This window comes from Peromyscus californicus, unplaced genomic scaffold, assembly GCF_007827085.1.
Source record: "Peromyscus californicus insignis strain IS unplaced genomic scaffold, ASM782708v3 Scaffold_4__1_contigs__length_199733344, whole genome shotgun sequence".
Lineage (NCBI taxonomy): Eukaryota > Metazoa > Chordata > Mammalia > Rodentia > Cricetidae > Peromyscus > Peromyscus californicus.
The window spans coordinates 98,527,716-98,554,057 of NW_026294562.1; the positions used below are offsets into that span (position 1 = coordinate 98,527,716).

Sequence of the window (26,342 nt, forward strand, 5' to 3'; positions counted from 1 at the left end):
AGTTTCTCTTTCTCAGTTCCAGCCCTCAAGTCTTCACTTTCATTTCTCTCCTGATTCACCAGAGATCAGACTTAGAGACTGAAGCCTTAGGACGTTTATTCTGGCCTCCATTCTCTCCTGTTCACAGATTCAGGATCTCTTGGTTGGTGTCTGAAGGTATGAGAGGACGTTTATTCTGGCCTCCATTCTCTCCTGTTCACAGATTCAGGATCTCTTGGTTGGTGTCTGAAGGTATGAGAGCAATTTAGAGGGCAGAGTTTGGAGGAATTGAAAAGAAAACACCATTCCTTTGGTGAGTTTAATTTGAAACTGGGAAGCAGGAGGGTTGGGGAACACTGCTGGCTTCCTGCTGAATGCTGGGGGTTGGAGGTGTGGGGGAGGCTGATGGAGGAGAGGCTTTGAGAAAGACAGGTTTCAAGAGCCAGAGAGGTCCAGGTATTTCTCCAGATGGAGTTCACTCTCTTCTTTCCTCATGTGTAATTTTGGGCTGCGCCAAGAATCTGCTGTTGCAAGACAGACACTGCTGTCCATCTATGTTCTGCCACCCGCACCCCCAATGAAGGAATAAAGCCAGAATGGTGTTTGAAAACAGAGTTTAAGTTTTCTCTGTGTAAAAGTGTGTTTACCCATGATTCTATGGGTTCATTCCCTTTGCTGCTGTCTCTGTGATTGCAAGTCCCAATCTTGCTGCAGCCTCTTATACATTTCCTTGTCCTATGAAACAGCCTCAGGTCTGTACAGAATTGCTAATGTTACTCAAAAGTCATTGCATGTCTGCCATGCCCAGATGAAATTCAGTCCAGACTAGTAATTCCAGCTACAAAGAAAGCTGATGCAGGAAGATCCGAAGTCTAAGACTGGCTGGGGGACCTAAAAAGACCTTATCTAGAGAAGAAAAGAAAAATATCAAGAAGGTGCAGTTTATTGGGGTGAAGTTAGTTAGTGGTGGGGGGTGGGGCACTTTGAAGTTTGCACTAGGCCCAGGATTCAATCCCAAAGAAAGAGACAGAGAAGGAGGTGACAGGGGAAGGAGGAGAGAGTGTGTGAGAACACTGGGAGAGCACACTTTCTGGAAGTGACAGCTTTTCTGTTTCTTTTTGGACAGGTAACCTTTTTTTTTTTTTTTTGGTTTTTCTAGACATGGTTTCTCTGTGTAGCTTTGTGCCTTTCCTGGAACTCAATTTGAAGACCAGGCTGGCCTCGAACTCACAGAGATATGTTTGCCTCTGCCTCCTGAGTGCTGAGATTAAAGGCTTGTGCCACCACCGCCTGGCCAGGATACCCTTATACAGCCCAGGGTAACCTCATGTAACTGGCCTGTGTCACCTTCCCCAGACACTGGGATTACAGGTGAACATTGCAGCCCCGGGACTTGTGTCCTTTTAAAGAATTAGCATAAGCTCCAGATTGATTTTAATGGTATGAAAGACTGAAAGATGTCTGCTGTTAGGAAGATCTTGAGAGCCATGAAAGGACAGGGAGCAGGGAATCCCAGCTTCACCCAAGCTAATATAGATGCCAGAGGACACAGGCCAGGCCTTCTGTGTCCAGGTTGACGTCGAGGATTGTCATGAGCCCATCCTCTTTCCCTTTGCTCTCTCCTGCTCTTAATCAGTTGTGGACATCTCTCTTCTGAAGTTCAACATTGGCTCTCTTTACCGCCATATGTTATGGGATATTAAAATGCACAAATTTGGGTTTTTCATTGTTAAATTTGCCACAGAGAGGTAATACACATTAAGTTTCTCTGTGTAAGCCTGGGACAATTTATTTGCCCAGCCTGTTTGTAAAAGGACTGTTTCTCATATGACATTGTACTTTGAAGTTTCATAAACCTTAAAAAAACATTTGTTACAGAGTTCAAATCCACAAGGAAAAGACTACACACTCAACTGAAATTATAAATAAATGAATTCATTAATTACTGCTAGTAGGCCAAAAACAGCCTTAAAGACAAATCAAAGGCTTGTAACCCAGAAGAGGCTGGAGGAGTGGTTTTTAAGGTGGGCAGCACAATTATCCCCATCCCCAAGCTGAGGACCGAACCCAGGGTCTTATGCTTGCTAGGCAAGAGCTCTACCACTGAGCTAAATCTCCAACCTCCAAACCTCCAATTATCCCATTTGTGGGGGATGAGTAGCTGAGGGAGAAACAACTTGTACCCCCTTCAATTGTGAGGAGCTCTCTCCCTGCTACACAGAGGACACAGGCCAGGGTTCACAAGTGGGTTCACAAAAGCCAGAGAAAACAGTTCATTATCTCATCGTACTTTTACAATTGCGGGAAATGTAGCAAGGAGTGAGAGTTGCCAGGAGCTTGTCTTTGAGGAATTTAGAATGGGTGTCTAGCACAAAATGGAGTTTTCCTTAGCCATCACAAACTCCAGTCACAAAAGAAACAAGCTGTCTGCAGCCAGATTGTTTGAATTGACCAAACCTAGTTCTCTTCCCTTGGTGACTCTTTAAAAAATGATTTCTTTGGCTGAAATTGAGGGGCATTTGAGGGAGGATATGGAAACCTAGTGCAATGGAGACTGCCTAAAATACATTAAGGCAATCCTACTGAGGTCTCCTACTAATGGGTGATATGGAGTCTCAAAAGGCAATGTCTTGTCACCAAAGAAGGCTTCCATTGGTAGGACTGGGGTGTATTCAGTTGAGATCTTGGCCAAGGGTGTCACATGGAAATTCCCAAACAACCCAGGCTGTTGCTAAAACAAAGGGTTGCCCTCTAGAAACTGACAGTGGATTTTCATTGCTAGGACAACACCCACAGAACTCATTGAACATGAAGAAGTTGAGCTGGTGCCTACATGGAGCCTTCACCCCTACATCCTAGTCTCTGGTACAGGAAGGTACTCTACAGGCTACCAAATGCAATGTAAACACCAACCAGGTCACAAAGCCTTTACCTACAGTCTGTCCTGCCTGCAAAAGATGCTGGGGCAATGGAGGTAGAGAACTTGTGGCAGTAGCCAGCCAGTGTCTGATTTGATTTAAGGCCTACTCCACTGGAAGGAACCCATGCCTGACACTGCCCAGGTGACCAAGAACCAGAGACTGGGTAACCCAGAGATCTAGGGTAAAAACCAAACACTGTTGGTCTAAAAAGAAAAAAGAAAAACTCAAAAACAAGCAAACAAAATTTCATTGGTTTGAGTTGTGTGTTTGTGGGTCTGCCTGTGTGTATGCACATCTGAAAGGATGGGTGGAATGGTCAGAGCTGCTGGATTCCCTGAAGCTGGAACTACAAGCAGCTGTAAGCTACTTCATGTGGATCCCAGGAACTGAACTAGGTATAGATGAATTTCTAAATGGTCTTATTAAATAAAAAACATGGAGCCAGAAATTTGCGTTAAAGCCTTAGATAGATCAGGGAAATACAGAAAGCCTCCAGCTATCCTCACCTCACCAACTCCGCAGTTCCAAAGAGAGCAGCTTCTCGTCTACCCAGGCTTATATGCCTTTCTATTCTGCTAACTCCTTTCCTCTCTCCGTGAAGCTACATCACTTCCTCTTCCTGCCCAGCTGTGTCATTTCTTGTCTGTCTGTACAGACCTCCACACCTCTATGGTTTGTACTGGGATTAAAAAGACATGTGTTACCAAGCCTGACTCTGTTTCCAGTGCAGCCTTGAACAGACAGAGATCATGCCTGCTAAGTGATAGAATTAAGGGCATGTGCTAACATTGCATGACTTCTGTGTTGTGGCTGGCTTTTTCCTCCGATCTCCAGGCAAGCTTTAATTATTAAAGCACAAATAAAATATCAGCACATTTCAGCACAAATAAAATATCACCACATTTCAGCACAAATGAAATATCTTCACAATTAGGATCTTCTGCAAGAACAATAAGCACTCTTAACCACTGAGCACTGTCTGCAGCCTTAGGTAGTATGGCATTTTATTGATTCATTTATTTATTTTGATTTAATGTTATTTTATGTGTACTGGTGTCTTATGTGGACACAGATCGATGTACCACTTGAATGCCTGATGCATATAGATGCCAGAAGAGGGTATCAGATACCCTGGAATTCACTTTACAGACAGTTGTGACTCACCTTGTGGGTGCTGAGAACAAAGCCAAGGTCCTCTGGAATTGGAACCAGTTCTCTAAACCCATGAACCAACTGTTTAGCCCCTAGTATAGACATTTTAACAATATTCAAATTCATGACCTCAGGTATCATTATATATAATTGTACCAATTCAATTTCTTTCAATATTTTTATAATTTTTGTGTGCAGATCCTTCATCTTGCAGTAATCAGTTTTCCTAACCATTCATTTATTCTTGGTTTTAATGGTTTCATTAATATAATTGTTCCTTTGTCTTCCTGCTTGTATATTTCTGCACCATGTACTTGCAGTGCCCACAGAGGCCAGAAGGGCATGACAGATGCACTGGAACTGGAGTTACAAGTGGCTGTAAGCAGCCTTGTGAGGGCTAGGACTGGAGCATGGAGTCTCTGTGAGAACAGATGATGATGCTCTTACCTGAGCCATTCCTCCATCCCTTTCCTTGTGTTTCAGATGTAACACTGCTTTTCTATAGAGCCACAATAGCCTTGAACTTGCCGTCCTCTGGCATCAGTCTCTCAAGAAACTGGGTATAGAGGCCTACACCACCAAGCCCAGCTATTAATTTTATCTTCAGGTTTCTACCATTTGTGACTTTTCTATATTGGAGATTACAGAGTGCATCTTTACTGAGCTTATTAGCTTTTCTTTTACCTGTAAAACAATTCTTGTTTGCATGCCTTTTATTTATTTATTTTTAAGGTCTTCTTATATTGCTGGTGCTTCTCCTTCCCCTTCTGTATTTAATAGAAATGACAACAATAAGTATCCTTGTTTTATGCATGATTTGTTTTTGGTGTTATATTTTATTTATTTTTTTATCAAGAATTTTTTATTTATTTTACATATGAACCACAGATTCCCCTCTCTTCCCTCCTCCCGCCTGCTTCAGGTATTCCCCCAAACCTACCCTTCATTCCCTCCTCCTACAAGGTAAAGCCTCTCATAGGGAGTCAGCAGAGACTGGTACATTCAGCCGAGGAATGTCTAAGCCCCTCCACCTGCATCAAGGCTGTGCAAGGTGTCCCACCATAAGTAGTGGGCTCCAAAAAGCCTGCTCATGCACCAGGGATGGATCCTGATCCTACTGCCAGGGGGCCCCTTAAGCAGATCAAGCTACACAAATGTCTCTTTTATGTAGAGGGCCTAGTCCATTCGGATGGAAGCTCCACAGCTGTTGGTCTAAAGTTCAAGAGTTCCCACTAGTTTGGTTTGGTTGTCTCTGTAGGTTTTCCCATCATGATCTTGATGCTTCTTGCTCAGAGAATCCCTCTTCTGTCTCTTCCACTGGACTCCTGGAGCTTGGCCTGGTGCTCGGCTGTGGATCTGCTTCCATCAGTTACTGGATGAAGGCTCCATGATTATGCTTGATTTTAAAGAAAAGTCTTTCAATTGCCCTGCATTTCCTATGACCTTAGCAGTGGGCTTTTCATGTATGGTTTCAAAATAAGGAAAATTATATCAATACCTAGAAATGTTTAGGATTTTTATTCCTGAAATAATGGTGCTTATTGTCAAATACTTTTCAAGTAAAGAATGAGAGAGTTTTCTATCTTTCATTTTGCTGCTGAGGTGTGGGTTCTCCATTGGTTTTGCATGCTGAACTAATATTACATGTTATCGAGTACCGGGGAGAATAACTCAAAATGGTTTGAAGTATAATTGTTGATGTGGTTTGGAGCTCATTATCTTGCTGCCATTCCTACCTGGAGTCTCCCATCAATGTCTTTGTCAAATTTCTAGACCAAGATAAACTCTCAACATTTACAGACACAAGATTCCTCAGAACCCACAGTGGTTGGCAGCACAATTCCACACATCCATTGTTCTGGCTACATTTCTATCCTGGCTGTCACCCCTTTTTTCTTCGGTGAACTCAAGGGGTAGAGCAGGAACCTCTGAAAGGAGGTTTTAAAGGGATGGTTTCTATGCTCTTTCAATGTGTTAAAGAAAAATTAACCTTGTAAGCGGCCATGTCTATACATCCAGTGCAGGGCTTCACTTAACCATGTCCACAAAGACATACATTGTATTTACTAATGGCAATAAGAGAAATCCTTGCCTATGTGTATCAGGAGATGGGACTGTATGCACTCCAGGTCAGCACTAGGCATTCTTGTAAGAGATTTATAAGGAGAGGATCAGAGAGGGTCACACTGACTACTGCTGATAAAAGAGCAAGTACAGCTGCCAGAGACATGAGTAGTTTGATGCTTTTAATGTGAAAATATGATTTTGTCCTTGGAAAGAAAGGCATGGATAGAATGTAGGTTACACAGGCTGTTGGAAGGAAACACTTTCTGCTCTTCAGTAAAAGGAAACAACAACCCTGTATCTGAAATTTGTCACTTGGGATGAAATTAGAGTAGAGGCCTTGAAAGTATGACAAAATGCTCCTTTAGCCATGTCATTCAACTTCTGTCTCTATTTCTCTCCTGTGTTCTTTTCCCTTATCATCAAGGTCACTGATTGATGTCTGCACAGTGTCCATGCTGATTTTCCCTTTCTTACTTGTCCCCCTTTTCATCATTCAAATCACACAGGTACCTGAGCATAAGTGTCAGGAGTCAGTACAGACAGACAGAGGATTACAGCAACAATGGCCTCATCAGTCTTGGTGATGATCAAGGAGGAGGTGACTTGTCCTATCTGCCTTGACCTGATGGTGGAACCTGTGAATGCCGATTGTGGTCACAGCTTCTGCCGAGCCTGCATCACACAGAACTATGAGTCTAACAAAGGCAAAGAAGGGGAGGGCATCTGCCCTGTGTGCCGAGTGAGTTACCTGTTTGGGAATCTGAGGCCTAATCGACATATGGCCAACATAGTGGAGAGGCTAAAATGGCTCAAGTCCAGTCCAGAGGAGGAGCAGAAGGTGAATGTCTGTGCACAACATGGAGAGAAACTCCAGCTGTTCTGTGAGAAGGACATGGTGGCCATCTGCTGGCTTTGTGAGAAATCTCAGGAGCACCGTGGTCACCAAACAGATCTCATTGAAAAGGTGGCCCAAGAGTACAAGGTAAGAAATGGGAGGGTGTGGGACACAGAGCAGGAGACAGTAACAGATGAGAAAACTCCACTTGGTGTGACAGGTCAATAATGTGGACATCATAGGCTCGAGGCTTGATATATCATTCCATCCTTTCCTGCCTTTAGAGTCCTAAAAACACATGATGATTTATTCCACTTACTCATATGAGAATGTGCCTGGACTACAAATACTAGGATAGAAAAAAAATGTCTTGGAACTGTCCCTATGAAGTTGAGTCAATGACCAAGAAAAGCCAAGAGCAGAACTGCTGATTTATTCCATATTTATCTTCTTTCAATGTTTATGTCAGATTCATTCATCTACCTAAAATCCAGTCTAGTGACATCAACAATGGTATTAGTAAATGAGTGACAGACAGCAGCAAAGAGAATGTGCATGTGGCAGTTGTACATCTGACAAGAGGGGAAAGAATTCCATAATGAGATACACAGAGGCAAGCTCTGTGTTGGGTCTTTGTGTTCTGTTGTTTGTTTTTGAGCCCACATATAAACTTACAGAAACTGTCTGCAGCATGCACAGGGCTTGCAGGGGTCTGTACCAGATGAGATCCTAGAGCTTGAAGAAGTGGACACATGCCCCCACCCCTAACCCAAAAGCAATCTCCAATTGATAGCTACTTAAAAATGAAAATTTTTTAATTACTTTATTTTATAATTTAATTTAATTTTACATATCAGCCACGATTCCCTTGTTCTCCCCCATCCCCCCCACCTTCCCGAAAAATTATTTTTCTCCAAGGGAGTCTCACAGGAGAAATAATTCATTTACTTGTAAGGACAGGTCCCATGCCCAATAGATGGATGACCAACACACAATAAACTGAAACCCATATTTGGAGGTTCTTTCTCTCATAACTGTAAATCTGGGCTTTTTTTTTTTCTGCTTTACCAGTCCCTTGCATGTATATTAAGGCTTAGGGTTTTAATGAGATTCCCATATGTTGGAAACTGTATGTCTCTGCATCTATATGCATTCCTTGTGCTTTTTATTTATCTCTTTTTCTGGTTTGTTTGTTTTGTCATATTCCAATAGGTTTGTTTTTTATTTCTCTTACTGTGTTTTCTTTTATTCTGTTACTATTCCTTAGATGTCTCTTTGTTTTCTAACAAGAGACAAAAAGGGTGTGGATCTGTATGGGAGGGGAGTTGGAGAAGAACTAGGAGGAGTAGGGGCAGGAAAGTCTGTAATCACAATATATTGTATGAAAAAAATATGTTTTCAGTGAAGGAAGGAAATCTTAACTACAAAAAAAATGTATATACAATTTAAAAGAAGAAAAGAAGACCCAGAGAGATGGCTCATCGATTAAGAGCACTGGCTTTCTCAGAGGATCAAGGTTGAATTCCCAGCATACACATGACACCTCATATCTGTCTGTAACTCCAGTTCCAGCTAATCCTACACCTTCACAAAGATATACAGACAAAACACCAATGTACATGAAATTTTAAAAAAAATAGAAAAGGAAATAGAAGAGAAAAGAATGTACATGTGGACAATGTGGTGGTGATGACTCAGTCTTTGAATTCTGGGCTGAGGCAGGTGGATCTCTGAGTTTGAGTGTGTAGGGGTCTACATGAAAATTCCAGACCACTCAGGCTACATAGGAAGACCCAATTTTTATAACTGCAGGTGTATAATAGGACATTACAGGGGCATGTGATGTATGTGCATTGTTATATGAAAGACCAGAAAAGCTAACACAATTATCCCAGTTTTCTGATGCTAGAATCAAGCTAACAGGTTTGTACTTGGTGGGATGGTTGACTAAGAGAGATTTCTGTGTCTTTGTCTGTATGGGGGTTGTATGTGTATAAGTACAAGTATGGATTGAGCTGGAGACTGAAGACTTACATACTTTATGTACATAAATCATAGCACAACTTTTATAAAAGGGAACAGTCTTAGGTTTCCTGTCTTTCCAGAAGGGTTTCTTGGTATTCTGTTAGAAACAACAGTCCTACTAAGCACACAGCTTGATTCGGCTACAATTCCTCTCCCACAGGGGAAGCTCCAGGCAGCTCTGCAGATGCAGATGACAAATGAGAAAAGATGTGATGAGTGGAAAGATGACCTTCAACAGGAGAGAACTTTCTGGAAGGCAAGTGAGGACCCTAGCTCCTAAGGGAGTTAGGCTGATGCCTGGAAGGGACCTGGGCAAGAAGTTCCCTGGCTCTCCATTCCCAGGTAGTTGATGAGAACAAGAGGCCTTTATTAGTCCTCTCTACCTGTCCCTTGGAGCTGGGGCTGCAAACTGAGTGCATCACAACTGAGCCTGGCTATGTAGGGAACTGACACCATGGAGGAGGTCTGGTGAGAGTGGGCAATGAGTCCTGGATCTCACTCCTATGGTGCTTTCTGTAGCTGTGACTGTTGGGGAAGATGCTTGGGAACAGGCACAGTTCTATTCTTGAGGTTTAGCTTCTCTCATGGGTTCAGAGGTGGAATGAGGAGATTTACAGGCAGAAAAAGAGTCTGGGGCAGCTGTGTGAAAACTGAGACACATCTAGGCATTCCACTTTGGCTTAAATGGACTTGGTAAAGGTGACCTAAGATCTTTGTTTTGGAATGTCATCAACAGACAATGAGAGGGGACACATGCTTCCCTAAGACTCCCTTCCCTTCCCAAGCTCATTTCCCTGTGAGAACTCCCCATCAGAACAGTGTTTTTCTGTCTTCCAGTCCCATTAGCATAGTCTGAATTCCTCTCCCTTTTCTTATCCCTGAAGAACCAAATACAGGGTGATGTAGAAAAAGTTCAAATGGAGTTTAAAGGACTTCGGGAATTCCTGGACTCCGAGGAGAAGAATGAGGTGCAGAAGCTGAAGCAGGAGGAGGAAGACATTATGAACAGCCTGGCAGAGTCTCAAAGTGAGCTGGTGAAGCAGAGAGAGTCAGTGAGAGACCTCATCTCAGATGTGGAGCATCAGTTGCAGTGCTCAACCATGGAAATGCTGCAGGTAAGACTGCAGGAGGTCCCAGCATCTGACAGTCAGGACCTGGAAGCCACTTCCCTCCCTCTGAGCTGCTGTGACCTTCCTGGTGGGGACAGTAGGGCTCTCTGAGCCCTCCCTCATCTCTTCCCTGAACCAGTTTCAGAACCTGGGGAATCATAGCATTCATGGATGGCAAGGGGAAATGGCATTTTTTAGTTTATCAAATGAAGTACAGAAGCTGAACCTTGGAGAGAAGGTCTGTTGCATCATGGGTAGTTATTACCCTGCTGTAAAGCTGAGCATGTGTGAAGCACATTTTCACCTGTCATTAGTCACTTCACCTGAACTTGAAATTAGTAGAAATTGTTCCTGCTGTCCAGTGTTTGGAGATCCACTTTTGTTGGTTTATGTTATATAAGACAAAGCCATGTGTAGCCAAGCATGTACTGCCTGTGATCCCAGGACTTGAGAGCTTCTTATAAACAGAGACAAAAACCTGAGAAGCACAGAACAATGAAAATGAAACATAAGCTTCCCAACCTAGAGCCAGGTATGTTGGCTCACTCCTTCAATCCCAGCAGTTGGAATGGAGAATCAAATGAAGCTACGTGGGTTATATAGGATCTATATAGTGAGTTCTAGGTCAGCAGGGTTACATAGTAAAACCCACAACTGACGATTTTGGAGATAGTAAGAGACTTCAGAATATCCAGCCTTAAATGGAATGTATATACTCCACTTCTAATTTAAAGGCCCAGGGATCATTACAGAAGGAGGGCAGAAAGAGTGTAGGAGCCAGACATGGTAAAGGTTTAGAAAGAAAACAGTGTCTTCTGGACATAGCTTAGCAGCAGCACATACAATCTGCAATTGGTTGTGATAACAAACCCAAGACCTTTGCAAGCCGAAACCATACCAAATTCTACTATGGAAACTGGACTTTCTAAGGAAGTTCACCACACTACACCCAAGAGCTCCTGGCAATTGTTAGCTGCTGGGACAAATGGGGGTGGTCACTTTTCTCAAAGAATGTAACTTTAGGTAAATCTACTAATGTCCATTGCAACCCAAACATGCAAGAATACTTAACATATCAAAGTGATCCTGGTAGGTTAGGTCTTGATATATGTTCCATATAAAAGAGCAAAATTAATATTGGAAATCAGGAAAAGGATATTTATTTTTGTGGCCAAATTTCAAAGATGGTCAGAGAGATTTAAAAACAAAACAAAACACCTGTGCTGGGTGGTGGTGGTGCACACCTTTTATCCCAGCACTCAGCAGAGAGATCTCTGTGAGTTCGAGGCCAGCCTGGTCTACAGAGTAAGTTCTAGGAGAGGCTCCAAGGCTACACAGAGAAACTCTGTCTTGAAAAAAACAAAGGAAAAAAATAATAAAACCCTCTACCCATCTTCAGTTTCCCTAAGTGAGTTCAATATTTAAGTTGAGAGTCAAGGATATACGCACGAGAGTAGTACAGGTCAAGGTGTGGTCCTGACAATCATTCTCCTATCATTATTTGGGTTACAGTCTCATATGCTAAGGTGGTCTGACAAGTAATTAAAAGTGCTTGAAATCTTTTTAGGAGACCACTAGCCCCATGGCTAGAGCTGTTTTCCTTCCCCCAGTGTGAGATTCCTGAAAAAATTCCATTTCTTTCGGGTCAATGTTTCAACAGTTTGTCAAATTGAGAGACACAGATTCACTTCTTCTCCTGCCAACACAGTTACAGAGAGAGGAAAAGAGACAGACAGATATGGTTAGTTGATTTTAAGTATCAGACAATTTCAGCTTCTGGTCCTTGTGGCTTTTTCATTACTAATATGTTAAATTGTATCTGAATGACTAAAATAATTTAGAAATCATCTTCTCATAATGTTAGTTGCAAGTACAGTACTGGATAGCTTACATGCAGCATGAAGAGTTATATGTTTATGTTTTTAGGTATAGGCACAGCAAAACCTACATAAGCTTTCAAAGCATTGTTTGTTTGTCTTCTGTCTCCAAATCCTTATAGTATGAGACAGAAAATAGTCCACTAGTTTACATGTAAATCAAGTAAAGAGCCATGCATCATAATTGTATCATGTCATGGAGAAGTGTGGTGACTGGCTTGATTCTGTTTTGACTTTGTCTCTGCAGCCAGTGAGAGTGTGAGCAGGATTTGCAAGGACATGCAGATCATGTAATTCACTGTGTTTTCTCCCTTCTCCCTAGGGTGTGAATTCTGTCCTTAAAAGGTATGTCTGACGGATAGAGAAAAATAGCCCTATTGGGTCGTAAAAGTGATTTAATATTCAACTAAAATAAATATGTCATGGGTTTGGGGGAATTTAAACATAATACTATTCTAAACATCTGGTAAAAAGGAGGAAGGGGAAGTGGGGAAAGTCAGGATCTGACTGTTGTGAACAGTTGAGAACAGATTTGATTGTCTTTTAGGGAGTGGGTGATGGGGAGTTGCAGAGTCAGGCTCAGCAGTGGGATGAGGCACAAGGAGCTAAGGTGCTTTCAGACTCCTTGTGGTTCCGTCATTCTGTCCATACTGTGTGCGTGTGTCTGGCTCTGGACCTGCATTAACAAGTACTTGATTCCTCAATTCATCATAGGTAGGGCATGTCTTCTATGTCCTCAATGTTCACAGACTTGTATATTGGGGGAACTTCCTGTGTATTTGTGTGTTTGTCATGAGGATAGAAGAGATCCAGAGTTCCTTTGTGGTTATAATTAGATTTTTCCAAAAACAGACTTGAGTCTCTGAGCACAATATTTGGCACAGGTGAGACACCTGCTCCATGTGGACCACATACTTTAGAAGACCTTGGAAAGTAGTACCCTTGTCTGTAAAGCGTCACTCCCAGGCTGTCAGCATCAGGCTGTTCTGAACATAATGAGCTCATGTAATTATTAATTTGATGGTACTGTCTTCTTTGCCAACTTTGTCATTAAAACAAAAGAATTTGAAGAATCAGAAGAATCACGATGCTGGCCGAGAGTGTCCATATTGAAAGCCAGGTTTGAAGTCTTAGCTGTCTCCTGTGGCTTTCCCACGTGCTATACCCAAGAGATCTTCTGCACTCAGACTTTAGACTATGTCCTTGAAAACACACATACCCACATGATTTTTCCTCCTTTCTTTCTCTTTTCTTCTTTTTTCTTTTTCTTTTTGTTTGATTTGTTTTTGTTTGTTTGTTTGTTTGTTTTTGTTTTTGAGATAGTATTACTCTGTGTAGCTCTGGCTGTCTTGGATCTCACCCTATAGAGCAGACTGGCCTTGATCTCAGTGATCCTTCTGACTCTGGCTCCTATGTTCAGGGATTAAAGGCATGTGACACCATGTCTGGCCCACACATTATTTTTTAGAAACCTTAGTTTGGGTTGTTTTAAAGTTCACTAATTCATCATTTCTTAAGAGTTCTGGGGAAGAGAATCTGGGGAGTGAGTTGTTTTACTGTACAAGTGAGGAGGATCTCTGCTTGTGAGGAGTAAGGCTTTCCCAACATCCCACAGCAAGTAAGTGGGAGGGCTCATGAGGGTGTCTCTCAGGTCTCCAGAGTTAGTAGTCAACCATCTCTCCCCTTCTCAGAATTCTCAGGAGAGCTCCAGGACATCTATGGTTAGAATGACAGGGAGTCAGTAGTAGTCAAAGGTCACACTGTCTGAGATGTGGAGGTCAATGTTTTGTCCCTAGGAGTCAGACCTTAATATTACAACAACCCGAAATGATCCCAAGAAAGCAAAGAAGGCTCTTCCGAGCTCCAGATCTGAAAGGCATGCTGCAAGCGTTTCAAGGTGAGAACAGCTACATTCTGTGGGTAACTGAGGGATTCTGGGGTGGCTGGGGCTACACTCTCTGGGAAGAGAGTGATGTTTCTGAACATGGGTTGAGGGACTCAGAAGAATAGATCGTGTTTTCCAGTGATGTCATTATATTTAATGGAAAATCGTCTTTCATCCCATATTATATCATAATTTCCAAACCTTCCCCTAATCTGGAGAGGAGATTGACTTTAATGTTTTGATTCTTTTGCCTCCATTTAAATAAATTTTCATCCTTTCAGGGCTCATGGATGCCCAACAACACTGGGGTAAGGAGAAATCACACCATCAGCCACTCCCTTCTTACTGTATTTCAGAGTTTATTTCTCTCCTAACCCTCATGTGTCATGTTACTTCTCCCAATCTGCTTCTTCCTGACTATATACAAGGCTCCTCCAAGTTCCCTCTCACTGTCTCCTTAGGCTTCTGCTCCTTACATCACAAAAAAGGCTATACATTGCCTCTCATGTGACTCTTATATGTCTCCTTTTTCTGCAGTTCATGTGACCCTGAATCAAGTCCACAATGAAAACATTGCTGTTAATGAGGACAAACGACAAATACAACATCGAAATGATTCTAGAAGAAATTTGCAAATTTCTGAGACCTATGATTTGGGTGTCCTGGGATACCCAGCTTTCCACTCAGGGAAACATTACTGGGAAGTGGATGTGTCTAGAAATGATGCCTGGCTCCTGGGGTTAAATGATGGAAAATGTGCTCAACCCCAACCTCCTGCAGGGAATGAGAAGGGCATCAAAGTCCAATATAATTTTAATGTTAAACAACATGTACTTCATCGGCCTACATTTACCTTTGGCTCTCAAAGCTACTTTGATTTTAATTTTAAACATGATTATCAGCCTACATATGCAGTTAAAGATAATTCTGATGTGAAACAGCATGTAAATTATCAGCCTAAACATGGCTACTGGGTTATAGGGATGAAGAACGGGTCTGTATATAATGCCTTTGCAGAGTGTTCTGTCACCCGCAATGCCAGTGTCCTGGTCCTCTCTCTGACTGGCCGTCCCCGTCGTGTTGGAGTTTTCCTGGACAGAGAAGCTTGTACTCTCTCATTTTTTGATGTTTCCAACCATGGAGCTCTCATCTATAGATTCTATGAACCTTCCTTCCCTGATGAAGTTTATCCATACTTTAATCCTATGTCATGTTCAGAGCCAATGACAGTATGTGGCCCACCCTCCTAAACCCTCACCCATAACTGCACAGTGCCCCATGTCTGATGTATCTCATATGCCTGAGCTCCCTGGCATCATTATAACTGTTTCTGCTTTTGCTCTTTCCTTTTAATAAACTTCAGTTCTCAATACAAACCAACATGGATTCTTTTCCTTGATCCAGTTGCTTGTCTGGTTACAAGGCAATAATTCATCATGAGACACCCTCATGAGCCCTCCCACTTACTTGCTGTGGGATGTTGGGAAAGCCTTACTCCTCACAAGCAGAGATCCTCCTCACTTGTACAGTCAAACAACTCACTCCCCCGATTCTCCTCCCCAGAACTCTTAAGAAATGATTAAAATAATTAATCATTTTATTATTATTCCCAAAGAAAGTGACTCTTGCCTCATTAGGTGAGGTGAAGCCTCTGCTAACCCCACTTCCTGTTTTGTGGTGCCACAGAGGGAAGGCAGGGCCTTGTGCATGCTGAGGAGGTGCTCTACCACTGAGCCACTCGTCCCAGCTCTGCCATGTCTGCACAAGCCCACTCCTTCTGCCCCGACAACGGATGAAAGAAAGTTCTTCTCCAGCTTGTCTACTAGTTTTGAAAACTATATGCAGGAGTTTCTAGCCTAGGAATGAGCCCTTAGTGGTATGTTGGGTTAACCACAATGCTTGTGCCTCATCCAAACTTAAGAAGGAAACATCTGCAATAGTTCCCACTAAGACTGTGTGTTCAGAGTACCAGGGTTCTATTCCTGCCACTCCACACAGCAGTGTAATAACATCCTCAAAAGTCTATTCTTTATGGGGTTTTTGTTTTCATTTTGATTTTGTGGGGTTTTTTTTTTGGTTGGTTTTTATTGTTTGTTGTTTTTTACAGTTTTATTATACAGAGTGTACATATCCTGTAGGTCAATGTAAGAAAATAAATTTGAAATCTGTTACAAGGCTCTGAGGTTAAAAACATTTTCCTCCAAGCCCAGTGACCCATGTTCAATCCCTTACACCACCTGGGAGAAGGAGGCAGCCAATCCTCCAGATTATTCTCAACCTCCACACACATGCTGCAGTACACCCAGGCCTAGACACACAAATGTAAAATGAGTTATGTAGTTTTTAAAAAGACAAAGGTCAATGCATATAAGGCACTCACTGTACACTCAGTAGATAATGGTTCTGTTCATTACTGGGGAGATATCCTTAGTCTGGTTTTCTATGTAAAAGTGGGTCGCTGGGAGAAATAAAATTTGACTTTTTGATGATGCTTTGCTCTTAGATCCTGGAATCTGTAATCAAGTCTACTCAATATGTTGTAAATATCTATTGCTGAGGATGACGTTTGAGATCCTGTTCCTCCTGACACCAGCTCCACGGCAATGTGTCCTGTGGTGGTTTAAATGGGAATGGCCTCCATAGGCTCAGATCTTTGAATGCTTGGTTCCCAGTTGCTGAGACTGTTTGGGACGGATTAGGAGGTGTGGCATTATTGGAGTATATGTGGCCTGAGTGTGAGCTTTGAGATTTCAATACACTCTGGGCATTCCCAGTGTCTCTATCTTTGCCTCAGGTTTGTGTCTCAAGTGTGACCTGTGACCTCCTGTACCAGCACCATGCCTCTCTGCCTGCTCCCATACTACCCACTGTGGTGGTCATGACCTCTGACCCTTTGAAACTGTAAGCCCCAAATCAAACACTGTTCTTGTATGGTGCCTCAGTCATGGTGTTTTTCATAGCAACAGTAGAGTAACTAAGACAGACTACATGCATGTATCTCCACACCTGGGCTTGTACAGAGCTGAGGATCCACCCCAGGGCTCCAGGCTTGCTGGGCACCCTCCATGCCAACTGAACCTCATTCAGAGCTCTACACATTTTCAACTTCTAATTCAGGGGGAGTGAAGCATTATCACAGGTCTTAATCCAAATATGATGTCAAATGGGGACTGCCTGGGCAATTAAGGTGAGGGACTCCTGGAGGGGAGGCAATGAGTAGGTCAGATCAGCACTTTGAAAAGGACTCTATCTGTTCAGCAGCACAATGTATAATCTGAAGGAGACAATGGGGCAGCCAGACAGCTCCCTATGGAGCTTGCTCGTTTACCTGCTGTGAGTGTGGGGAAGTGTTTCTGCATGGCTCTGCACAGGAATCCTCCCCATCCTGTCCCTGCTGTGTGGGAAATCTTGATTGCGAATTGAGTTTCCTTTCTGTTCTCATCCTGTAAGAGTCCAAGTCCAACTCCAGAGGAACACTCTAGTTCTGTCCTTCACCTTGTTTTTTCTTCCCCTGGGGCCACACCTGACACCCAAAGCAAAACCCAGCCAGGATGCAGAGGAGCCCAAGGGAAGGCTTTCTTTCCCTCAGGGGTAGCTTTCCAGAGGGTCCGGATCTTGTTAGGTGAATCCGAACTGGAAATTCCAGAGAAGCTTAAAAAAGGCAGTTAAGGGTGGGAGAGTTGAGGGTACACGCTCTCCAGAGAGAGCCAGTGCTGATCTGAGGGCAACGCCTTCATTCGGTGGAGCCGGGCATGCTCATGCGGAGGCATGTCATTGGTCTGTCCTTCCGTAGTTTCTCTTTCTTTTTCTGCGCTCAAACTTTCTTTTCTCTAGCTTGCAGTCGGAAACACTTTGAAGTTCTGGATTGGTGCGTTAATTCTCCGTGATTTACAGCTTTCGGGTGTCTGATGGTTGGTTGAGCAATATTAGGGGGCAGAGTTTGGAGGACTTTTGAAGAAAAACATTGCTTTTGCTTGGGTGAGTTTGTCGTCTAAAAACCGGGTGGAGAGGGAGGGGCTGCCGGCCTCTGGCTGAAAATGCAAATGAAGGAGCATGAGGAAGAGGCTGCCTGGAAAAAAGGACTAATTTAAAGATGGCTTTTAGCCAGATCCAGTCTCCTCCTGCCATTTCATATTCTATAATTTTGAATTGTACCTTGTCCAAGAGATCTGGAACTCTGTTTTCTAACACAGTCCCTTTCCCCACAGCTAAGCTAAGTCAGAGCCTCTGCTCTTCAAGGCGTTTTTGTGTGATAATGTGGCATTTCCGCATACTCTAGAACTGTTGTTCTCAACCTGTGAGTCGCGACCCCTGTAGGGTGGAGTGAGCCTTTCACCGGGGTCGCATATCAGATGCTTACATTAGGATTCATTACAGTAGCAAAATTACAGTTAGAAGTAGAAACAAATATTAGTTTATGGTCGGAGGTCACCCCAACATGAGGAACTGTATTAAAGGGTCACAGCCTTAGGAATGTTGAGAACCACTGCCCTAGGGACTCCTAGGGCTTCTCTCTGTGTTTAGTAATAGAGGCTGTGGGCCTGTTGACTCACTGACCGTGTGTGAATGCCCCAAGTCAGGAAATGACTGCTGTTAGTTCCTTCTCCTTCAGCCATTTCCTGAAAAATGAAGTAGTGCTCCACTCAGCCTGAGAGTCCAGCTACACAGAAGGCAAGAGGATCAGAAGTTGAAGGCCTTTATGGGCAACTCAATAAGACTCATTCATAAAATTTGTTTTTTTAAGATTTATTTATTTATTGTGTGTACAGTGTTCTGCCTGCATGTATGCCTACAGGCCAGAAGAGGGCACCAGATCTCATTACAGGTGGTTGTGAACCACCATGTAGTTGCTGGGAATTGAAGTCAGGACCTCTGAAAGAGCAGTCAGTGCTCTTAACTGCTGAGCTGTCTCTCCAGCCCCTCATAAAATATATCTTAAAATGTTTGTGACCTAGCTCAGTGGTAGGGTGCTCCTCAGGTTTTGGGTTCGATTCCAAGGTAGGGAGAAGAGCGTGACTGAAGATGGGAAAATGAAGGACTAGGATAATGCTACAGTTGTGCATCTGAAGATTTTTCCCAGAAGTGACAGCTTTTCTAATGTTTCTTGGAGATATGATACATTTTGTGTTGCTCAGGCTGGTCTCCAGCTCCTCAGTCAGCCCCCCTCCCTACCTCCCAGTCACTGGAGTGGCAGGTGCACATTACTGCTGCCACCCCCTTTTCTACCTTGAAATAATGAAAATTAAATTCCCGATTGATTTGGAAAATGTCTAATGATAAAAGGTCATGAGAACCATGAGAGAAATCAGTTTGATCAAGGATATCACAGCTTTACCCAAGCTAATCTAGGTACCCAGAAGACATCAACAAACTTTCCTGGTTTTTTTTTTTGTAGTTGTTTTTGGTTTTGTTTACTTCACTGTGTATTGTTTTGAAAATGACAACTCAAAGTGGCTGGCAGATGGCACACGCCATTAATCCCAGTAATAGGAAGGCAGAGGCAAGAAGATCTTTGTGAGTTCTAAGCCAGCCTGATCTATATAGAAGTTCCAGGACATCCAGGACTGCATAGTGAGTGAGTGAGTGAGAGAGAGAGAGAGAGACTCATATGATTCATTACATTTTCCTAGGGTCTTTCTGTACTAGTTGTTGTATTTGGGTTTTTTTTTTGCATTCTCTAACTTTTGGCTTCCTTTTCTACTTACCTGAGGCCAAGAATTAAGTTACTTCCTTGAGTCAGTTTTTCTTTATCGCATGTAGTTTTGTCCCAGTAAGTGTCCCTCTTAGACCGTCCCAAGTGCCAAATGCAATGCCTTGAGACAGACGTATGCTTCCGTTGTCATTGCATTTCTCTTTAAAAAACCTCCCTTTGATTTCTTCTTTGCTCTTTAGTTTAGTTGTGTAATTTCCATGTGTTTGTGAATTTTTCCTAAATCCCTCTTTTAGTGATTTCTAGTTTCATACCACTGCAGTTAAAAAAGGTATTTCATATCATTTCAGTCTTCTTACATTGTTAGAACCTCTCTTGGAGCCCCAGGGGTTAGCCTTCCAGAACAGTGTCCCCATGTGTGTGCTGCTGTCATTAGTGAGAATGTCCTGTGGGTGGCTGGGTTAATTCAAAACCAATCCCTTCCTGATTTGCTATCTGCCTCCTCTCTGTTTCATCTTCTTGTGGAGCATTCATAATGATTTTCCGAACAGTGCCCCATAAATTGACATATTTGTTCTCTCCATGACCTCTGTCTTTGACATGATACTTTGAGGTGGGATTATTTATCTTTTTTTTCTAAAAAAATATTTTTAAATTTTTGATCATATCCTTTCCCCTTCCCCAACTCCTTCCAGATTTCCCCCTCCTTTCTACCCACCCAACTTCATGCCCCCTCCCTTAAAAACTTAAAATTAGTTTTCTCCAATGGTCACTGGGTATATCAGTGACACTCCAAGGCAAGCCCCAGGCACAGGAGTAGTTAGTTGATCAACACAAATGGATTCCACATTTATTTGTTTGTAGGGTAGTTTTTCTTCTTTGTCTTACTGGTTTTTTATTTGTTTTGACATGATACTTTCAAGTGAACTGACTTTAAGTTGATAGACTTTTTGTTTGATCCTGTGTGTCTGCTGTTAAATCTGTCTATTTTAGGGTCAGTTTCATTCATTGAATTATTAAGCTCTAGAATTTCAGTGTTCTTTTCTATTGAATTATTGATTTTCTGGTTTTTCTCATTGTTATTTTGAATTTTTATCTGAATTATTCATGATTTGTATTCTTTGAAGTCAGTTATTAGAATATGATAATAGTCCTTTGATAGTGATGTTGCTCACTTTTTGATGTTTTTTGGTTTTGTTTTTTGTTGTTATTTTTTCTTTGTGTTGTGTGTATGTGTGTTTGTGTGTGTGTGTGTGTCCCTGTGTTAATGCCTGCATATTATGGAGCAACTAACTCTTCTAGACTTTTCCAGTTAGATTCTATTAGGAATGACTTACACATTCCTTATGAGGGTGGCATTTGATTAGGTGTGGTGGCTTGGATCCTAAGTGGGTACAGTGGTACAGTCTTCATACAGTTCTGTCAGCAGGGCTCAGTGCTTGACAAGTCTGAAAATGTCTCCATGGCCTGATTGTCAGGCATTTATGACAGCAGCAGTAACCATGCAGCTGGTTAGCATCCTCAGTAGGAAGGATTGTAGGGGATTTGATATTTTCCTTTTCCAAAGTATGAAGACCAATGGTAGCCTCTCTTAGGTATGTGCTCAGAGTGTCTGTGGGGTCAGGGGTGTGTGAAATGAACCACTGTCGCATATGGAAGCTGCTTCTTAAGTTTATCACCACCAAAATGCTGATAGGCCGGGTGGTGGTGGCGCATGCCTTTAATCCCAGCATTCGGGAGGCAGAACCAGGTGGATCTCTTTCAGTTTGAGGCCAGCCTGGTCTACAGAGTGAGATCCAGGACAGGCACCAAAACTACACAGAGAAACCCTGTCTCGAAAAACAAAAAAAGAAAAAGCAAAAAAACAAACAAAAAAATGCTGATATAGTGTCTTCATTAGGGTTTCTATTGCTGTGAAAAGACACCATGACCTGGCAACTCTTATATAGGAAAACATTGGGGTTAGCTTACAATTTCAGAGGTTTAGTCCATTATCATCATGGTGGGAAGCATGGTGGTATGCAGGCAAACATGGTGCTGGAGGAGGAGCTGAGGGTTCTACATCTTGATCCTCAGGCAATAGGAAGTAAACCGTCTACTGCACTGAGCATAGCTTGAGCATAGGAGACCTCAAAGCCCACCCCGACAGTGACATACTTCCTCCAACAAGGCCACACGTACTCCTACAAAGTCATACCTCCTAATAGTGCCACTCCCTTTGGGGGCCGTTTTCTTTCAAACCGCCACAGATGGAGATTACTACAAAGCATGACCTGGGACCCTCAGGCCCACCATAACAATTCAAGTCCAAGGAGAAGGAATGTAGCTACCTATGGCTCTGACTCTGTAGCAGGACAGGGCAGAGCACCATCATAGATTCAGGAATGAAAAAGAGCTCTATACAAAATGCCAGACAGACTAAGAAAGAAATCAGGGTAACAATACTCTTTACAATAGCTTCATATAATATAAAATATCTTGGGGTAACTCTAACAAGCAAGTGGAAGACTTGTATGATAAAAACTTCAAGTCTTTGAAGAAATTGAAGAAGGTATCAGAAGATGGAAAGATCTCCCATGCTTATGGATCTGTAGGATCAACATAGTAAAAAATGGCAATCTTACCAATCTACAGATTCAACCAATTCCTATGAAAATTTCAACACAACTCTTACAGACTTTGAAAGGACAATTCTCAACTCCATCTGGAAAAACAAATCCCAAACAATAGAAGAACTGCTGGAGGTATCACCATCCCTGATTTCAAGTTGTACTACAGAGCTATGGCAATAAAAACCACATGGTATTGGCATAAAAATAGACATGTTGAATAATGGAATTGAATTGAAGACCCAGACATAAATCCACATACCTATGGATACCTAGTTTTTGATTAAAAAAAAAAAAGCCAGAAATATACAATGGAAAAAAAGAAAGCATCTTCAACAAATGGTGCTAATCTAACTGAATAGCTGCCTGTAGAAGAATGCAAATAGACCCATATCTATCACCGTGCACAAAACTTAAATCCAAATGGATCAAAGACCTCAACATAAAACCAGAAACACAGCCGGGCGGTGGTGGCACATGCCTTTAATCCCAGCACTCAGGAGGCAGAGGCTGGCCTGGTCTACAAAGCGAGTTCCAGGAAAGGCACAAAGCTACACAAAGAAACCCTGTCTCGAAAAAAAAAAACAAAAAAACCCAAAAAACAAAAAAACAGAAACACTGAACCTGATAGAAGAGAAAGTGGGGCATAGCTTTGAATGCATTGGCCCAGGAGACAACTTTCTGAATAGAACACTGATCGCACAGGCACTAAGATAAACAATTAACAAATAGGACCTCAGGAAACTGAAAAGCTTTTGTAGGGCAAAGGACACTGTCAATAAATAAAAGCTTTTGTGGGGCAAAGGACACTGACAATAAAAGCAGTAGCCTACAGAGTGGGGAAAGATTTTTACCAACTCCACATCTGATACCAGTCTAATGTAGATGTAACAGTCTTATTAAATAAGAAACACAGAGCCAAATGCTGAGTTAAAAGCACAAGAGGTCAGAGCAGTAGCTAAGAGCTGAGACTAAAACCCTTTCTTACCCCTCGCTGCTGCCGCTGCCGTCCTTCTCCTCCAAAAGAGACCTACTTCCTGTGTATCTGTCTTTTTATTGACTTTCTGTTCTGCCTTCTAATTGGTTGTAAACCCAACCACATGACCTCCTCGTCACTGCCTGTCTATACAGACCTCCAGGTCTTCTGTGGTTGGTATTGAGATTAAAGGCTTGTGTCTCCATGCTGGCTGTATCCTTGAACACACAGACTCTGCCTGCCATGTGATCGGATTAAGGGCGTGTGCTACCACTGCCAGACTTCTACTATGGCTTGCTATTAGCTCTGAACCTCCAGGCAACTATATTTATTAACATACCAATAAAATCACATTTCAGGACAAATAAAATATCACCATAGTCTAATACCCAAAATATATAAAGAACTCAAGATATTAGGTATCAAAATCCCAAATAATCCAATTAGAAAATGTGGTACAGATCTAAACAGAATTCTCAACAGAGGAATCCCAAATGGCTGAGAAACTTAAAGAAATGTTCAACATCCTTAGCCATCAGGGAAATGCAAACAAAAACTACTTTGAGATTCCATCTTACACCTGTCAGAATGGCTAGAAAGAAAACCACAAGTTGACAGCTCATGCTGGTAAGAATGTGGAGCAAGGAGAACCTTGCACCACTGCCAGTGGGAGTACAAACTTTTAGCCACTATGGAAATCAATATGGCAGTTCGTCAGAAAGTTGTGAATTGATCTACCTCAAGACTCAGCTATACCACTCTTGGGCATATACCCAAAGAACACTTCATCCTACCTCATTGAGGCTTTATTCATAATAGCCAGGAACTGGAAACAACCTAGATGTTGTTCAACAGAAGAATGGATAAAGAAAATGTGGTACACTTACAAAATGTAGTATTATGCAGCTGTTAAAAAAATAATGTGAAATTTTCAGACAAATGGATTGAACTGAAAAAAAATCATCCCAAGTAAGGTCCCAGAAAGCCAAAATATGGTGTGTATTCACTTATAAGTAGATATTAACTGTTAAGTAAATGATAATCAAACTACAATGCACAGACCCAGAGAGGGTAGGTGTAGCTGGACTTTTCCTGCCTGGCCCACAGTCAGGACAAATCTCTATCACCTGCCAGTCCCACAGCCTCTCAGACCCAACCAAGTAAACACAGAGACTTATATTGCTTACAAACTGTATGGCCGTGGCAGGCTTCTTGCTACCTGTTCTTACAGCTTAAATTAATCCATTTCCATTAATCTATACCTTGCCACATGGCTCGTGGCTTACCAGCATCTTCACATGCTGTTTCTCATCATGGCAGCTGGCAGTGTGTCTCTCTGACTCAGCCTTCCACTTCCCAGCTTTATTCTCCTCCTTGTCCCGCCTACACTTCCTGCCTAGCCAATGGCCAATCAGTGTTTTGTTTATTGACTAATTAGCAACACATTTGCCATACAGAACATCCCACAGCAGGTAGGTAAAGAGGAGGGCTCTAGAGGGAAGCATGGATTTCCCTGGCAAGGGAATATGAAATAGATTTTTGCAGGTGGACTGAGGGCAGGAGTGGGAGGGAACATGTTGTGGGAGGAAGAGTCAGCTAGAATTGATGTGAAACCTAATGCAGTAGAAACTTCCTGGACTCTATGAGGGTGACCCTAGTGAGGACTCACAGTATTGGAGGGTACAGAACCTGAACTGGCCAACTTTTGTAGCCAGACAAGGCTTCCCCTCGTGGACTGGATTGCATTCAGTTCTTGTTGGCCAAGAGGGTCCTGTGGAGATCCCTAAATAACATAGGATGATGCTAGGACAGAGGGTCGCTCTCCACAAATGGGCAGCAGGGCCCCATTAAGGAGGACAACATCGACACAGCTCTTTGAATGTAGAGAGGGTGAGCTGGTTCCTACATAGAGCCTCTACCCCTATGTTCTGTTCTCTTAAGCACGAAAAGGTACTCTGCAGGAAAGAGAAACCTGGATACCAACCCAGCCACAAAACCCTCAACCTACAATCTGTTCTTTCTGAAAGATGTGCTGGGGCAATGGTGGTGTAGAACTGTTGTAGAATATTACTTTAAGGTGTGTTACTTTTGTTTATGTTGCATTTGTTTAACTCGGTGAAGCTGTGTTACTGTGCCTGTCTAAAACACCCGATGGTCTAATAAAGAGTTGAACGGTTAATAGTCAGGAGAGAGGAATAGGTGGGGCTGGCAGGCAGAAAGAATATATAGAAGGAGAAATCTGGGAGAAGGAGGAGGATTTCAGGGCCCAGCAACCCCGCCACCCAGCTAAACAGCAAGCCACAGAGTAAGAGGAAGATTTACAGAAGTAAGAGAGTGGGGAAAGCCCAAAGGCAAAGGGTAGATGGGATCATTTAAGTTAAGAAAAGCTGGCTAGAAACAAGCTAAGCTAAGGCCAGGCATTTATAAGTAAGAATAAGCCTCTGTGTGTGATTTATTTGGGAGCTGGGTGGCAGGCCCCCCCAAAAGAGCAAGAAACAAACAACAACATAGAACTTGTGGGAGTGGCCAACCAAAGTCTGATTTAACTTGAGGCCCAAACATGATAGGGAGCACTGGCCTACACTGCCAGGATGGCCGGGGGACTGGAGACTGGACAGCTAAAGACCTTGGATCAATGCCTGTTCATTTGTCATCAGAGAGGCTTCCTCTATCAACAGATGGGTACAAGTGCAGAGACGCACAGCCAGACATTATGCGGAAAGAGAGTCTAAATCAGGTCTGCATCAGGTCCCTCCCTTCAGAGATCAGGGAACTCTTGAGTAGAAGGAGAGAAAAGGTTGTAGGAGTCAGGGAGGTTAAAGACAGTAGGAGAACATGGCCTACAGAATCAACTAAGCAGGACCCATATAGACTCATGGAGACTGAAGCCTGTATGGGGCCTGTACGGGTCTGCACCAGGTCCTGTGCATGTATGTTATGGCTGTTAGCTTGGTGTTTTTGTGGGACTCCTAACAATGGTGTATCTCTGACTCTTTTGCTTGCTCTTGAGACTCTTTTTCTCCTATTGAGTTGCCTTGTCCAGCTTCAATATGAGGGCTTTTGCATTGTCTTATTATTCTTGTTTTGTTGTGTTTGGCTGTTATCTCTTGAAGACCTGTTCTTTTCTGAAGAGCAAACAGAGGGGAAGAGGATCTGAGGGAGAAGGGAGGTGGGAGGGAGCTGGCAGGAGTTCACAGAAGGGAAACTGTGGTCTGGGTGTATTGTATGAGAGAAGAATCTATTTTCAATTAAAAAAA

The 26,342-nt window shown here is 42.7% G+C and overlaps 2 protein-coding genes and 1 long non-coding RNA gene across 8 annotated transcripts in view; 2 read left to right on the forward strand and 1 right to left on the reverse strand.

The window, feature by feature from the left end:
- LOC128095664 (tripartite motif-containing protein 30A-like) lies at nt 1–15,207 on the forward strand. Of its 5 annotated transcripts, XM_052714842.1 has the most exons (9): nt 1–156; nt 232–292; nt 6,626–7,101; nt 9,140–9,235; nt 9,864–10,094; nt 12,288–12,310; nt 13,762–13,862; nt 14,132–14,158; nt 14,388–15,207. In XM_052714842.1, exons 3-9 carry the CDS (start codon nt 6,682–6,684, stop codon nt 15,098–15,100), a joined length of 1,611 nt encoding a protein of 536 aa, XP_052570802.1. In that variant the 5' UTR covers nt 1–156; nt 232–292; nt 6,626–6,681; the 3' UTR covers nt 15,101–15,207. The 5 variants fall into 5 exon arrangements, with proteins under 5 accessions (XP_052570802.1, XP_052570804.1, XP_052570803.1 ...); XM_052714844.1 differs by lacking the exon at nt 232–292; XM_052714843.1 differs by lacking the exons at nt 1–156; nt 232–292 and adding an exon at nt 164–231.
- Nucleotides 11,230–17,292, reverse strand: LOC128095668 (uncharacterized). The gene is made up of 2 exons (XR_008213289.1): nt 17,179–17,292; nt 11,230–13,681 (listed from the first exon to the last, which is right to left on the reverse strand). It is a non-coding gene; the product is annotated as an uncharacterized LOC128095668 (long non-coding RNA).
- Nucleotides 15,533–26,342, forward strand: part of LOC128095666 (tripartite motif-containing protein 30A-like) — a 24,349-nt gene continuing 13,539 nt past the window's right edge. Inside the window, exon 1 of one of the 2 annotated variants that reach the window (XM_052714853.1) lies at nt 15,533–17,718. The gene's annotated coding sequence lies outside the window, so the exon portion shown is untranslated. Of the gene's footprint in view, nt 17,829–26,342 lie in introns of both variants that reach the window. The other variant, XM_052714852.1, reaches the window with a different exon arrangement.